Source organism: Trichosurus vulpecula, chromosome 6 (genome assembly GCF_011100635.1).
Source record: "Trichosurus vulpecula isolate mTriVul1 chromosome 6, mTriVul1.pri, whole genome shotgun sequence".
Classification (NCBI taxonomy): domain Eukaryota; kingdom Metazoa; phylum Chordata; class Mammalia; order Diprotodontia; family Phalangeridae; genus Trichosurus; species Trichosurus vulpecula.
Window position 1 is genome coordinate 195,050,642 of NC_050578.1, and position 17,020 is coordinate 195,067,661.

Here is a 17,020-nt window from a genome sequence, read left to right on the forward strand (position 1 = left end):
TATCCTTCCCTCAGAATCAAAAGAACAAAGGAAACTTGGAACACTCTTCTGAATTAGGATGGAAAATGAATTCATAACTTGGGGCAAATCATGCCTCTAATAATAGAGGTACTTGCACATATTATCATATTGCCTTAAAATGGGGCCAAGGTACTTATAAGTCCATAGCCCGGAGATGGCTCTTGGTTTAATTTCTTCTGGATTACAGTATAGGTGCCAAAAAGTACTTTCATTTTTTATGATCAATATTGAAAATATCTAAAATAACTAAGTCTTGAGCAATAATATACTAAAAGGCCCAAAGATGGTATTATTCCACCTGTTTCCTCCCTCCTTACTTTCCCTTACTGTGACTTTCCTACTGTGACTGATTGGTTATAAGATACATTCTCTACCTATAGCTTTGAAAGCAGATGAATTTTAGTCAATGCTACCCACTTTTAAATGAATTCCAAAGTTCTATAATGGCTCCAGAAAATATATATGGTTGTGTGTGTGTGTGTGTATTCTCCCCCAAAGAATCTTTTTAAAAAGTCCTTTGAGAAGAACACTATCCTGCAGTAAAAAATGTTTACCATACCATTCTTCTGAAATTATCTTACAAAGCTTTCAATCTTTGATGCAAAAAATCTACAATACTGTATTGCAGAATAGGTGTTTAATAAATGTTTGAGTACTGAATTCTTATTATGCCTACTGCTACCATGATACACAGTTTTATTTCAGGAATAGAACAGTCCAAGAAACCACTCACATTGATCCAGAGAAAACAAGACAGAGATTTTTATTTATATAATAGCTTATGGACTATTTGACCTGTGCTAATGAGAAAAATTAAAGGATTTTTGGAAAAAAAAAAAACAACGTGTCAACTAATGGGACAAATTCAGAACCTCTAAAAGTACATTTAATATAGCCAGGAAAACATTTAAATATATCTCAATTTCTATGCCAAATGAAACAGATGAAGGAAAAGATAAAAATTTAGAGGAGTAAGACAAGAAAGTAGCTGTCCAAAATCCTTCCTTTCTGGGGGGGGGAGGGGTGTGTGTGTGTGTGTGTGTGTGTGTGTATAACAAATAGTAAACAGATGTTGCTTAAGTCTTAAAACATAGATAATCATACTAGACAATCACCTAGTGAAAATGAAGTACTTTTAAAAAGGACATAGCCTCTCAGAAGCTTATACCACTTTTTCGGTCCAGCTCTGTAGTAATTTCAGTATTGTTATAAAACATTAAACTAAGTTGTTGTTTTCTGAGGGGGAATCTGTAACCTGGTTAGCTACAACTTAATTCCTGAAGCAAGAGCTATGCTTGTATGCTTTAGAATGTTCTAAAATGATAAAGGTGAGGCAAGGCTGAACATGGACTTCCAATTAGAAGAATAATAACTTACTTATTCAGTCATTTAAGGTTTACAAAGTACTTTCTTCCTTATTATCCTGTGAAGTAGCTTTATAGGTTTGGATTTTTTCTGGACTAGGTCAATCAATGATTTTGCTATTACAGATAATTCTAATAAAGAAATTCTATTGAAGTAGGTAAAGCATCTACCTTTGCTATTCAGTCTTGGAAACTTGCTTAGAGCACTGAGAAGTAACCTCATCATTCAGGTAACGTCTATCAGAGGCAGAACTTAAACTCATATTTTATGTCTCTGAGTCTATCTATCTACTCTGCAACCCTGCTGAGTGAGGCAGTCCAAGTGTTATCCCATCTTATAGATGCAGACAGTACTACTGAGGAGGTAAGTGACTGCTCACTGCAACAAAACCAAAGTTCTGCAAGCTCAATTTAGGTCTTCCAATTCCAAGTTTGCACATCCTACATATCACACTGTCCCCTCAGATTGAGAGCAACGGGAGGTTGTCACATAGAAGAGAAAGCAGGCTTGATCTGCTGGGCCCGAGGGCAGAGGCAGAAGCAATGGGCTAAATTGTAAAGAAGTCAATTTAGGCTTTACGTCAGAAAAACCTTCCTAACAATTAGAGCTGTTCAAAAGCAGAACCAACTGCTCAAGAGGTTGGGAGTGCCTCTTTCCTGGGAATCGTCAGGCAGAGGAGGGATTCCTTTCATGTACGGGGTTGGATTATATTACCAATGATATTCTTTCCCACCTTCAATTTCAGTGACTATGCCAAATATGATGTAACCTCCTTTTTTAGTTGAATTTCATGAAGTGGTAGGTGTAATATCTTCAAAGAAGGCTGGCCAATAATGTAGGTAGAACAGTGGCTAGCAAGAGAGCAAAACTGAACTGGTACCAATGAAATCTGAAAACACCTAAAGGAAAGCCTCTTAACATGTTAGGTAGATCCTCTGTAGAAGGCACTTGGGAGAACATGGACAAGAATCACACCAGATAAGGTGTAGATGGGTTACAATTCAAACCAATGGATGGAATTCTTGATTCATTAAAGCACTCAAATGATAGGAGATTCCATATGACATCTTTTAGGATGGGAGAAAGATGTCCCTGAAAGAAAGTGTGGTCTAGCTGGCAAATTATACAAATTAATTTTCTCATTTCTAAGGTCTCTCTCTTAATTCTACATTAAAATCATGAAAGGAAAGGGGGGAGGGTAACATTTTCTAAGCATAAACGATAAATACTTAAATATTTGAATTGTTGTTTAATTCAACACAATCAAGACTAAATATTAGTGACTTAGATCACATGAAAAAAGAAAATTATTATCAAAAAATTCAAAGGGGTTTAAATTGCAAGCTGACTTCTACAGTGATCATTATCTCAGTGTTTCACATTTTTAAGGGTAAACACAATGACTGAATAAAAGCATAATTTCAGAAAACAAACCACAACATTACAAATCAGGGACACAAAAATATAAGACTATGCTTAAAGAAAATTAAACTGTTCATATAGATAATAAGTAACTGCCTAGCTCTGATTAGCAAAGAAAATCTAGAAGGGTCAGAGAATTAGAGTCAGAAAACATACAATTTAAAATATAAGCAATGTACTGGGATTCATAAGGCCAAAGAAGATATTCCTAGGACACTTAGCAAAAGAGTATTGACCTTAATAGAAAAGTTATAGGGTTCTGCAGTCACTATTTATATAGTAATGTGGAAATCCTGAGGAGTTTGAGAGGAGCATCACAATTTGTTAGAGGGACTAGAAAGTATATCTTGTGAGGATCACATCAACTAAGATTATTTGGCCTAAAGAAAAGACCATATACCTGAGTTTGTTAAAGTATTCAATGCAGGTTTGTTTCTAGCATATATTCTCTAAGTTCTACAAAGTCTAGACAAGAGGAAATGGGCTTTAAAAGTTTAACATGAAGAATTCAGGATGGAGGAAAACTGAGTTTTGTGATACTAAGGACTAAATAGTTATACCCTAATTTACATAATACTTCTGAAAAGTGGTATAAAATAAATTTCTGTGAAATGACTTCTCAGAAATGGTTTCCATTTTTATTGCAATTCAACTAGCATTAATAATTTAGCTTTAAAGTTAGCTTCTCAATCTGCCGATCTAATTTAAGGAAATCACTTTGCAAACTTTAAGGAACTATAAAAAAGGAGTTATTGCATTACCAAATATACTAAAAATATAATCTTTTTTATAAAATAACCCATTTTCCATCGAGATTCTCTTAACAAAAGAGCAAATAATTGATCAATTTTCAGCTATGATGTAGGTATAATCCTATGTAATGATAGATGGATATTCAATCTATGATCAACGTTTCTTAGAACTTTATCATTTTGAAGTCCTGTTAAAGAGTGTAAGCTCCTTGAGGGCAAGGATAATTCCATTTCTGTCTTCGTATCTCCAGCAGCTAGCACAGTGTCTGTCAACATAGCCAGGCTCTTAACACTTGTTATCCTATTGATACAAGTTAGTAGCACTTGTAGGTAATAATTGTTAGGCAACATGGATTTATAACACAAGCAAGCACCTAGGTTTGAATTTCAGCTCTTTTGACTACATTGATAACTTTCAGGGAAGTTACTTTATCTCTCTTGGACTTGGTTTCCTTATCTGTAAAATGAGGGGACTTACATCTTTCTCTCTGCCCTGTCAAGGTTAATTTCAAGGACAGCTCTCAGTACACTGAATGCAATATTCTGATTTCCAGTTACCTAATGTTAACTTCATCAATAATGATTTTACTGGACAATTGTGGTCATCATTTTCTTCAAATAATTTTGCAACTGAACTCCAAAGATTTCAGTGACAAAGTAATGAACTCAAAGAAAAATCATCATGAATTTTGAAAATTTGTGTTGAAAAATCTTCCTATTTAGTGCAAAGTTTAAGCTACAACCTGTTTTTAAGCTGAACAACTGTGTTCCAAAAGCTCTCCTGTAAACTGCTGGTTTGGAAATTAAATACATTCTCTCACTGAAATGATGTTACAAGTTGCGATCTGATTCCTAGGCAAGCTTTCCAAAATCATCTATAATGTAATCCATAATCTATACTACATTTTTTCCATCGGGATAAAAAGTGTAGAAGATACTGTTTGTAAGTACTATTAACAAAAATCTGCAAAACAAATTGAACATATACTATTAAATTTATCTTGAAAGCTGATACTCAAGAAAACAAAGAGGATAATTAGAGGATAAGGAGATAAATGGAGGCTTTTCTGGAGATTCTAAATGGGACTTTCTAGGTCTATTCTTTTAACATTTTAGAGACTAATGGTACTAGTTTTAAAAAAAAAAATCACATCAAGTTTTACTGTCTTTTTTTCCCCTGATAACACAATTTTCCAAGGCTGAGAGAGACGGAATGGTGTTAAGAAAGACATTGGTGGTCTGGTGAGACTGGGGAGGTATGGTATGAAAAGAGAAACAATGTGCAACATATTTTAAACATGCAGGATATATTAAAATTGTATACACTAGTACCTATATACATAGGACTATCCACATTTAATGTAGATTTCTGTTTGAGGCATTAAGAATAGAATAGGAAATCAATAACAGAGCAAGAAGCTGTGGACAAATAACTTTACCAAAATTTTAGTCTATATACATGGGAATAACTTTATTTAATTTAGATCCATGTTTGAGCTGGTGAGGGTAGAATAGAAAAGCAGTAGGAATTTTCCAAAATTATACTTTTTTAGTCAGGTTAAAAGGAGTGCATAGTTACTTATTTTGTTTTAATTGGAGATAACCAAGAATACAAATAAATGACTTCATAAACTTATTTATGAAATGCTTTCATAATGTTGATACTGAATTTATCAAAATATGCCACAATACTAATTTAATCCAAATAAAAAGTGAAATAGTATAGATCTCTTAGGAGAAAAGTAACCAATACAAGTGAAATACAGAGAAAGCAATATGCCTGGCACATAGTAGGTGCTTAATAAATGACTGAGCATAACAAAACAAATGTTATGAACACAATGTATAAAAGCTTGAGAAAACAAGAATTTGTGTCTTCTTTTAACCTAAAAAAACATTTGTTAAGCACCTACTGTATACCAGATATTGTGCTAGGCCCTGGGGGTAAAAAGACAAAAATGAAACTAGGTCTATTCTTAAGGAGCTTATAAATCAATTGGTAGAAGGGACTCAAATATGGAAATTCAGTTAGGGAATATTCAGATAAGGAAATACAAAATATATACAGAGTACATTAGTATTTGTGACTAATTTGACAGAATACCATCTAATGTTTAGATCAAGTTGCTATCAATTTAAATCTCTGATATACAAATAAAATAAGGCAGAAAGATGACTATTAAAGTTAAAACGTGGACATGTTGAACATAAATATTCTTATATGAAGGGTTGTGATATAAAGGAAAAAAAAATTGAGACTTCTTAGCCCATATAGCTTTTAGAGTGGAAGAACTCCTAAAAGTCAACAAGTTTACTTTTTATTTTTTTTTAACAGATAAGAAAACTGAGGCCCAGAGAGGTTAACTGACTTGATTAAGGTCAGACAAATCAAGAGTTGAATGAGGAAGATTGGGATTCAGGTCCTCTGACTCCAAATCCAGCATTCTCCCAACCAGGTAGACAGAAGTTACAGGAAGGCTAATCAATACTGGCTTAGTTTTAAATAAAAATTTCCTGACAATTGAGAGTTGTCCAAAAAAAAAAAAAGGAAAAGAAAAGAAAAGAAGAGAAAAGAAGAGAAAAGAAAAGAAAAGAAAAGAAAAGAAAAGAAAAGAAAAGAAAAGAAAAGAAAAGAAAAGAAAAGAAAAGAAAAGAAGAGAAAAGAAGAGAAAAGAAAAGAAAATGGACTGACTTGTCTTGGGTTATATACTATGTTCCTTACATTTTTTACCGGACATCTAAACCAAAGGGAAAATGAGTATTTGTCTAAGCTACATCCTTTTGATAGTTTGAAAGGAGATGATGCTCAGAGATTCTGTGCCATTCTGCAATTATAGGATTTGAATTTAAGTAGCAATAGTCAACAATTTTTTTTAATCTTTTGTGCAGAACCCAATATCTTACACATTTTGTTTCTGGTCCTCATTACTACCCCTTAATTCAAAGAATGTTTCAAGACCATGCTCCTATATGGCATTCTGGCATCGTTTGGCTATGAAATCAGATCATTCAGCTTCCTCAGTCAATCTGTGAGACTGATCAGTAAACAGCACTTTACAGCTATTGGCTTCGTTGCCTTTTCCCCACAATCTATTTCTTCCTCAGAGCTATTAGGGATCATACTCTATGGGGGGATTACTTTTCTCAGTGGTATGGCAGAAGTTTCATCGTATCTAGTTTTACCTTTAGTACTACTGTGAGAAGTAACACATATACAAGGTTTCTATCCTTTGATTTTCATATATAATCCTTTAGCAAGATTCAAGTCCCTTGAGAAAGGAAAAAATAACAGTGCTATTTTAAATAAATATTAGTTTAGCTATACATTGTTACCATCTGTTTCATCCTACACACAAGTGCCAAAAACAAAAACAGCCTGAAAACAGGCAAATGGACTCGTGACATCTCTAAGTGTCTTCTTAAGAAGACTAGCTTTATCTACAAAAAGATCCAGTTGATTTCAACAAAAGTAAATTATAGGAATTGCATAATTACTCCACCCAGTAAAACTAAGAAACTAAAACAATTTTGGTTTAAAGGCTAAATTTAGGATACTTTATTCAAAACACTATATCTATTTCTAAATATATGGACTGTCACTAATTGGCACTGTAACTGTTATAAGGGAAGGGGCACTGGTCTCTGGAATTGGAGGACCTTGGTTCACATCTGCCTGTGTGACCCTGAATAAGCCTTTCCATCTCTCTGGGACTCAGTTTCCTTGTATGTAAAAGGAGAGGGCTGGACTATATGCCCTCTCTGGTCCCTTCCAATTCTAGCTCTAGTATCCTAAGGCACATTTTACATCTCTAGGAATCAGTTTCAAGTTCTTGTCCAGAACAAGAGGGTTAGACTAGCTTTCTAAGGTTCCTTTCAACAGTAACTTTCTTTGAGATCTGGGTAATAGAGATGACTAGGGAAATGAGACTGTCTCACATATATATTATTTCAATGTTACTAAATTGGCACAAAGGACCCAACAGCTTCTTTCCCTTGGTTTCCCCTCCTTTTAACTCTATTTTGGCAGGTAAACACATTAGAGGGAAAAGAGATATGTATGAATACTCAATCCCAAGAAAATTTGAGGTATGTGGTAGGACTCATGACCTAGATAACCTTGAGAACTACTAAGGTTTTCAAAAGTTTTGATTTCAAGAAAGATTTGTTTTAGAGACATAGTACATCTGAATAGTTCTCCTGGGGAACAGTGTTCCCCAAGATGCTGACTGTGAACTCTGTGGCAACACACGACCCTCTCCATAGCAGACCTTTTCCTGGGAGGGCTACCATTTTGGGTAAAAATTGCAAGTGAAGTATTTGGGGGGCAGGGAGGAAGGGAAGTAAAGGGAGGGTGTTAATAGTGATCTGAACTTGGGCTTATGGCTATGAATCAAAGAAAGATGATCCCCAGGCTGAGAAACGAGTCCAGCTTACACACTGCAAAGGTTTCCAATGAGAGGCAACACGGCAACAACGAAAAAAGCACCAGACGTTCTCAGTTTAAAACCCCCTTGTGACACGGCTGAACATGAGTAAGCCACAGTCTCTCTGACTCCATTACCTTATCTGCAAAACTGAGATAATATTCTAGCATCTACCTCTCACAGGATCAAATGAGGTAATACATACAAAGCACTTCATAAAATCTTAAAACATTATATAAATATTAGATATTATTTAAAGGAAATGAAATGTGGAAACTTTACAATTTAATAGTAATTAGGGATACCCTGCCACAAAAAATAATCAAGAGTTGGTAGATTATGTAAACTATGACAATATAGTCTATGTTCATTATCACATAGCTCTATGGAAACAAGCAAGTAATTTTCCAAATATGGAAACTTCAACAAGACAGTTTACCACCACCCTTATAATATATTGGTAATAACAGCTGACAGAAAATGGTTTTCAAAAGCTGAGACAGAAGAATCCTAGAAATAGAGGATATCAGGGACAATCTAAGCAGATCAGCAATTAAAACAGTATTTCTCCTTGGCTAACAGCTATAATTCTTATTTTAAAAATAATCTAAAGCCAAATTTTTTTCTTTTCAATTCTGAACATATTTACCACAAATAATTTGGAGTGTACCACAAAACAATCTAAGAGGAGGAAAAAGGAAAGTAGAAAAGAAAAACAAAGTAATCAGAATTTGTAAAAACTAATTAGGGAAAAGGAAACAAAAAAAAAACAACTCTAAAAAATGTGTATAGCCTGATTGAGAAATAAGTAGGGAGAAGTAAAGCATAAAAATATTACCAAGGTGCCACAATAATATAATAAACTCATATCAAACTAGAAATTTATGGCAAGACATAATTTGTTACAGTACTATAACCAAATCACCATCCTATTTCAAAGACAACTTTTTCTTCCAAAGGAATACAACATTTTTGGAAGGAAACAAGAAACAGTCTCATTACATTTGAGTTATAAGAATGTTCAGTTTAAATTCAAAGAACACAAACTTAGTCTTTAATCTAGCAAAAACAATCTCCATGTCCTTAACACACAAGTACTGTCTATGCCATATTGACCCTTGTGTAATGCCCATGGTAGCTGGATCATATTGATTTAGTACAAGTGATGTGACATAAAAACTGCTATCGCATACCAGCGACCAACACGACGTAAGACACTTGCTTATACAGTCTCTTTTTGTTCTCTATTGTTTCACATCTGCAGCTTTATTTCACACTTCTTCTACATGAGCTACTAGACAAGTTTCTATTCCCTGAAAATGTTCCATGCCACTCTGCTTCTTGTTCTTGCTGTAACTATGCCTAGAGCACCTTTTCTACTTTCATCACAGCTAGGTGAAATCCTCAAATACATCCCCCATGCCTCAGGTTTAGCTGATTTCCCACTTTATCTTTCAGTAAAAGTAATGGCCTTTCCCTGTCTCAAAACTCATTTAAACATCTTTCAAAACACTTATCAGATACTGTCTTATATTACAGTTGGTTGTGTTCCCCCTGCTTTTAAAGTCTCTCTCCCCTTAAATCCACACAGATGCAAAAAAAAAAAAAAACCTTCCTAAAACGTCCAGCCATGTCGCTCCCTCCTGAAAAACTTTCTATGACTTCCCTACTACTTCTATAATTAAATACTATATTTCAGTCTGGCATTTAAGGCCATTCCTAGTGTGACTCCAACCTATCTTTCCAAGCTTATTTTAGATTTCTGTAATATTTGCCCAAACTGGAATGGTTCTCTAAATTTGATATTCTACCTTCTGCCTCTGATTTCCACTGTTCCCACATCAAATTTAAGAATTGTTGGGGCAGCTAGGTGGCGAAGTGAGTAGCACAACCAGCCCTGGAGTCAGGAGGACCTGAGTTCAAATGTGACCTCAGACACGTGACACACTTACTAGCTGTGTGACCTTGGGCAAGTCACTTAACCCCAATTGCCCTGCCTTCCTCCCTCCAAAAAGAAAAAATAAGAAAAAAAAAAATTCAAGAATTGTTTTTGTTTTTGTGACCCAGAATACAATGCTTTGCAAATAGTAAGTACTTAATAAATATTTAAATTGAATTTGTCTCTCCCAACTATGGAACTAAATTCAGGACAGGGACTCTAAATTAGTCTTCTTTTATATTCCAATAAATATATCACAATGCCAAGTCCTTAGTAAACACTTGTGGATGTTGAATTGCTGCTATTATTTCTCTATCATTATCACCTACACTATAACAGTGATTTAAGATGGTTTTTTTATAAATCTCTTCCATGCTCTACATGACTCATAAAGGATAAAGAAACTAGGGCAGTCTATGCTATTAAAAGTTGGGGGTGGGGGGTAAGGAGAGTGTGTGTAACCTTGCTTTGCTCATCTCCGAAAGGACAGAGCTTTTCCTCAAATTCTAGTTTAAGATGAAAAGAAGTATGGAAAAGGTACCCTGGTACCACAAACCTAATGAGATGTTCAATAAGAATGTAGCAATGCTAGTGTGGACAGGAATGGCCCCTTTAACCTATTCAAAGTTTGAGAAACCACACTATTACTAAGTAACAGTACCTGTTCTTACTTAATATTATCTATATCAGTCGGTTTTGGGTTTTTTTTGGGGGGGGTGGTGGTGGTGGTGGTGGTAGCGGTGAGGGTGGATTCAAACCTGTGATCTAATCAGTGTAGGAACTCCTAGTTCTTTCCCCACCGATGCAGATTGAAAACTGTTTATTACTTATAATCTAAGAATGTTTTAAAAGGCAAAACAAAAATAACAACAAAAAACCCTTGGAAAACTAACAAAAATGGGATAATCCCTCTAATTAAAGTTATTAAAGCAGTTGAAAGCAAAAATTCCCACACCACATTCTTAAATTTTAAAATATCTGTCTATTGCCAAAAATTTGGGTGAAAATATTTCTGTGACAATTATAAATCTGACTACCTGAGGATCAGTTAAAGTGATCCTTATTTGATAGGTCACTATATTTTTTAAGAACCTTTGCTATGAAAACCACTACCTTTTATGGAAATAATTTCTGAATACTAAGTGCCTTCTATATGTAAGCACAAGATTAGGCAGTAACATTAATTTTAAAACTCAGTTTTTCTTAGGAAAAATTCTTGGGTTAATAAATAAACTAAAATAGTTTTAGAATATTTTGACTATTCGAAGCTGCTGAGCCAAATGCATATTTCAGCACACAGTACTGAAATATAAGTACATGACTAGTAACTTACTGCCACAATTGTTGAATATCAGATTTCCATCTATGGTAGCTCTCTCAATTCACTCATCATCTAAAAATAATAGGTTTTGGAGTAAGAGGCAGCATGGGAGTAATGGGAATAATTATATTTTTTTCCTGTTCCTCATTTGTTGGGTTTCCCTGCTTATTAGGCCCAGTTCCAATAATACCTACACATTAAAGCATCACAGAACATTAGGTCTATAAGCCCTCCATCATACAGAGGCAAAAACTCAGACCCGAAGAGGTCAAAGTGAAATCAGTAAATAGAGTTTAAATCCAAACCCAGTCTCGGTTTTTAAAATGCTAGTCTAGGTCTTTTCCCAAGTTTCCCTTTCTCCCCAATCCAAAGTGCTTATTACTACCAACACAGGCTTTTAAATTAGATTTCTATCTCGAAAGTCTGCTTGAAATTCACTCTCAGATCTTCAGTCAATCCATATCCCTTTAAAATCTACTTCTTCTAGTAGGTTTTCCCTAATTAAAATATTCCCTCTTCTACCCATTTTATGGGATTTGTGTAGAGAATATCTACTAAATTGGATTTGTATAACTATAAAACCTCACTAATTCAGATAAACTGGGGACAATAAGTATGAATTAGTGAAGAATCCAAAATATGTAGTATTTTACATGTGATAACAGTAACAGAGGAAGCATGGCATAGTGATATCAAGCCAGCCTTGAGGCTGGGAAAACTTGGTTTTAAGTACTGCTTCTGAAATTTTTTGGCTGGCTGATGGAAGTTAAGTCAATTAACTTCGAAGTGCTTTAGGCAATTCTCTAAGTTACAGAGGTGCCAAACTGCATTAGAGTTTCCTCAACAGAGCATTCCCTATACCAAGGAAATCACAGGTCCAGTCCTTACCTAAAATAATGGCACCACAATTGCTAAATTATTCTGGATTTTAGAACACTGTACATAATATTCTGAATTTCAGAATATTTTATGTCTGCAATACTTTTTCCAATGAATTTTTGTTGACAGATCCAATTCATTTGTAAATTAGCACCTATTTGATATTATTTAGCCTATTCTTACAATAGGTTAGTACATGTTATTTTCTTACAAGGCAGTTTCTCTCTTTGCAGAGACAAAATACACAAAAAACTTAAGACATACTTATATGCAACAGCATTATCACTTATGGTAAAACATTATCCTTAAAACAGATATTCAGAGCAAGAAAGGGTTTTGCAAACTACCCATAAAAGGAGCCCACTGGCTTTTTATTTCTTTTGCAATACTACCCCAACCTCCCATCATCTAGTACCAAATAAACACACAGATACTGGCTGCCTACAGGCAGATGGACAACATTTTTAACACTAAAGGGCTTGCAATAGGGCCAGGCCTGGAGACCTCATGGCTAAGATTCACCTGTAAATTCTGGCTCAAGAGTTAGTATAAAGATGCCGTTTTAGAACAGGGAAATAAATGCCAGACAAATTTTGGTCTCTACCTCAACTTAGCTTAAATGTTTATGTATTTAAAAAATATTCACACATGTGCATGTGCGTGTATGCACGCGCGTGCACACGCACACACACACACCACACGCACTGCACAGACACACACCTTTTTATATTTAGAAGCCTATCTCCTAAGATTCCTTTTATAATAATTGAAGAAAATTGAATGAAAACAGAGGGCATGTCAGAAATATATCCTAAGACAAACTAAATTTCATGACAAAGATTAGCTTAAAATTGTATAAAATAGTAATTAAATTCAAAGCAGTAAAATGAATTTGTACTCAAAACAAAATTGTAAGTCTTCTTGAATTAAGCTAAACACACTAACTGAACATTTCATGATTTAAATCAGGTGCATTTATCCCAATGATAAATTAAGATTTCCCCCTCCCCCAAATAAATTTAATATTTTACAATCATACAGCATATATGGAATTTGAAATAGATGACACAAGAAAACAAAGCAGTTATATCTGTCTTCTGTCACATGTTTTGAACATGTTTATAAATGGAAAATAATTAATAAATTGTGAGAAATCCCAATCACATAGAAATACTAACTCCTAACCAAAATCCTGAAAAATATTCACTGTGCAGCCTACCTGGTCTATTCTGGATGTTCCGGCTGCAGTGCACCAACTATCTTGGAGTGAATCTGAGCCCCAAGCTGGCAACTGCAAACTAGATCTCACCTTCAATAGCATAGAAGTTTTCATCAGAAACGAGCAGTTCTCTTCTCTTCCCCACACCCACCCTTAAAAAACAAACACCAAAATTCTTTCTACCCTATAGATGTTTCATTTAGTGGCCCAAATCAATAAAGGATTGCAGCAGAAAATCCTATTAGCAATTAGACATAATGGAACTTCAATTAGTCTACAATCCCAGCAAAATCAAAGGGACTAGAAAATGTCTAGGACCTCTGTTTTAACTATTAGGCCACATTTAGAAAGGATGTGTGGATAGATAAACCAGTGGGAAGTCCACTCTGAACCAGCTACTATAAATGTGAATTTTATGCAAAAAGCCCTGAAGTTGCTTTTTGCTATTAACACAGCTTCAATAAGTACAGTCTAACATACATATAGCTGGTCATAGTGAAGTATATTAAGAATTATGGCAATTGTGGAATACTTTAATATGGATTAATTTTAGATGAAGTAAGCTCTGGTGGCTATTTGATCAATAAGTACAGCACGATCCTTCTTTCTATGGATTGCCAATCCAAAGCTTGATTAGAATTTTAAAATATATAGCAGTTTTTCTGCAATTATGAGATCATCATTTTCCACCATTTAATTAAAACAGGAAACTTTTCAATTCTTAATTATCTCAAAATTTACTCATATTTTAGCCTTCATTAAATACTTGTTATAATTGGGTTAAAAACAAAAGCTTTTAAAAACCTGATTTTCTTGAATAGCTAATTTAATGAATAATTTTAGGATATCATTACCCAATTTGCTACTACAAAAAAATTAACATGAGAAATAATTCCATTTACATACCATTCTTACCTGTAAGGGTAAGAGAGTATTACTGTTGTTGTCTGTTCTGAACACATTATCTTCAATCCATGATTTAGGCGTCAGGGATGGAGTAGATCGAGTAAATTTTGGTGGAGCTATGACATTACCAGAAAATGGTTTCTTCAAAGGAGAGATCTGATTCATAGTTCCTGGAATTCCCATATTTCCAGTTCTACGATGATCTCTGCCATGCATTGCTCCCCACGACATACTTCCTGTGCTCCAGCCACTGCTCTGATGGTTGCTCCAAGGAGATTGCTTCAGAAGAGGCTGGGGAAATATATCCAGTTAAATTACTTTTGAAACATCAGAACAGCTTATAATAATTTAAATTTTTTAATCTGCAACAAGTATATTTAGCTATTTGAAATGACTAAATTATAAAAAAGTATCATTAAAGATTCGTATGCCACACTGTACATTTTAGAAATGACGCAAACTAATAGGCTTGAAATTTTGCCATTAAAAACAAATCTTAGCGGTAGGTAACTTTTTGACATTGTTCACAAACACACAATTATAATCAAGCTGAGGTTTCATAACTACTGCTAAAATACAGGTATTGTGACAGGATGATTCATATAATTTTCACTCTTTCAGGAATAAAAGAAAACTAACACAAATGAAATATAAAGGAGAGAAAAATGCACTTCAGAATCTATACCAAATTCAAATTGGGAGATCTTAAAACGAAGAGCCTAAAGAATGATTTAAAATATCACAATCTGCTATCCACAAAAATAATTTTATGATAAAATTAATTCTTCTGATTGTCAGGAAATGTAGTATCTTGTATCATATAACAAATACTTTATACTTTGAGTCTAAATAAGTAAAGAATTACAGCTATAAAAATGGCTAATGATACATTTGGAGTTACTCTGTTACATGAGTAAATTTCTTTGGGGATAGAGGAAGAATTAGAAAAAGTACAGTATTTTTTTTTTTTGTATTTTCCCCATCAACTATAAAAGGTCCTTTATTCCAGTTCTAGCAATGTTATTCAGCACCACTCAAAAAAATTATTAAAAAGAAAAGAAAAAAGGAAAAAAAAATTCCATGCTATTCAATCACTTTAACTAAGAATTGCTAAGCAGTTGTCTGATATTACCTATAGGTGGATCCACTGAGATTTAAGGTAGCAATAATAAAATACTATAAAAGCTGTTTATTTGAGAGACAGAACAATACAATTCTTATTCAGCTTTTAGGTAAAAATACTAATTTTCAAAGAAGTTATTTTCAAGACATAGAATATTTTTATTCTACTGAGGAATTTTAACTTAAGAGCCACAATGACTTATATAATTATGTTTTAAACTTGAATAGTTGATATCATAAGGACGGGAAAAAAAACCTCATTTAATGTTGCCTGTAATACAAAATTTGTATCTAGTATTCTAGCCTATGGTAATTCATGCTTTTAATTCTTAAATGCAAATCTACTATGCATGTGGAAATTTTAAAGTGTAAAAGTTAAACAGTGCTAACCAGTTCTGTGAATTTGTACCAAATAGCTTATTCTCTCTGGGTCCTCAGTTTCCTCTTCTATTAAAACAGGGTTTAAATAACACGTGGTATGCATCATCTATTAGTTTATATTGTCTCAGCTTTTAAGTGTACATGACAGTTTCCTGAGAACTTTATTTAGCTGATGTATTCTATGACAATCCACATTTTTAGTAGACTCTGTTTTAAAGTTGATAATTGATAAATACTAATCCTTGCATATATTCTGTAAAGCTTTCTAGGTCATGCTAACAGCATTATATAAATAACTACTAGTAATAGCTCTATGTGGCAAGTTTTTAGATTAAAAGATGGAGAGAGCGATGCAAAGATACCCCGGAACCTTACTCAAGGTTACATAAATCAGAGACAAGTAGAATAGGATCTCACAACTCTGGGTTTTTTATACATACAACCTATTCTCATTCACTGTCAGTGAGAATACGCAAGTGTCATTGCAAAAATGACAAATGCTACATTTACTGAATTATGACCAAAGCTAGCTAAAATGAAAAAAAAAAATGTAAGGAGATCACTAGATCCACATAGGGTAAAGTCTGAAAATCTAGTTTTAAGCTTCACCTGTCATGTCAACAAATCTGTGAGAAAAAAGTAAAAAATTGACTGAGATAATCAGATTATGTAGTCAAAGGCTGACTTGACCAAAAAAAAATTATTCAGAGAAATAATTTGTATTTTAATACATGTCGTTAGCCATTAAAAAAGCCTGGGCCACTAAAGATCAGTCAGAAGATCTTGCCGAAAAAAGCAAAAAGCTTAACACACTATGCCTGTCTTATTTAATTTCTTCCTTTATATATATATATATATATATGGAGAGAGAGAGAGAGAGAGAGAGAGAGAGACAGAGAGAGAGAGAGACAGAGAGATCAAGCCGCCCCCCTACCCCCCAAGCACTATAATGCTTTTAGGTAAAATCCTCCCGAAATCCGCTCCCTTTTAAGCACTTCCAGTTTTTAAACGCAGCCACACGGGTGTAAACACGAAACCCAACTCTAGACAATCTGGCCCGGGCCAATGCTCGCTCCTCACCAGGGTGGGCCTGTCACAACTCCATTTTTTTTACTCATCTGACAGCCTCCAGTGGATGACAAAGACCGAGGGACAGCCGCCCCTTTCGGATTCAAAAGGCCATGTCCGCGCCTTCCAAACAGAGCTAACCCAGTACCACACTTGCCTCCTTCCCTACTCGGGGACTCCGACTAGCCGAGAGCGCCGCTC

The 17,020-nt window shown here is 34.4% G+C and overlaps 1 protein-coding gene across 10 annotated transcripts in view; it reads right to left on the reverse strand.

Annotated features, from left to right (window-relative positions):
- Nucleotides 1–17,020, reverse strand: part of CPEB2 (cytoplasmic polyadenylation element binding protein 2) — an 81,583-nt gene that overhangs the window by 61,806 nt on the left and 2,757 nt on the right. For 4 of the 10 annotated variants that reach the window (XM_036762670.1, XM_036762669.1, XM_036762664.1 and 1 more), the window contains 2 exons: nt 14,258–14,539; nt 13,343–13,432 (listed from right to left, as the gene is read on the reverse strand). In XM_036762670.1, coding sequence (XP_036618565.1) covers nt 13,343–13,432; nt 14,258–14,539 — 372 coding nt within the window. Of the gene's footprint in view, nt 1–13,342; nt 13,433–14,248; nt 14,540–16,831; nt 16,866–17,020 lie in introns of those variants that run through there. The other 6 variants (XM_036762667.1, XM_036762665.1, XM_036762668.1 and 3 more) reach the window with 4 other exon arrangements.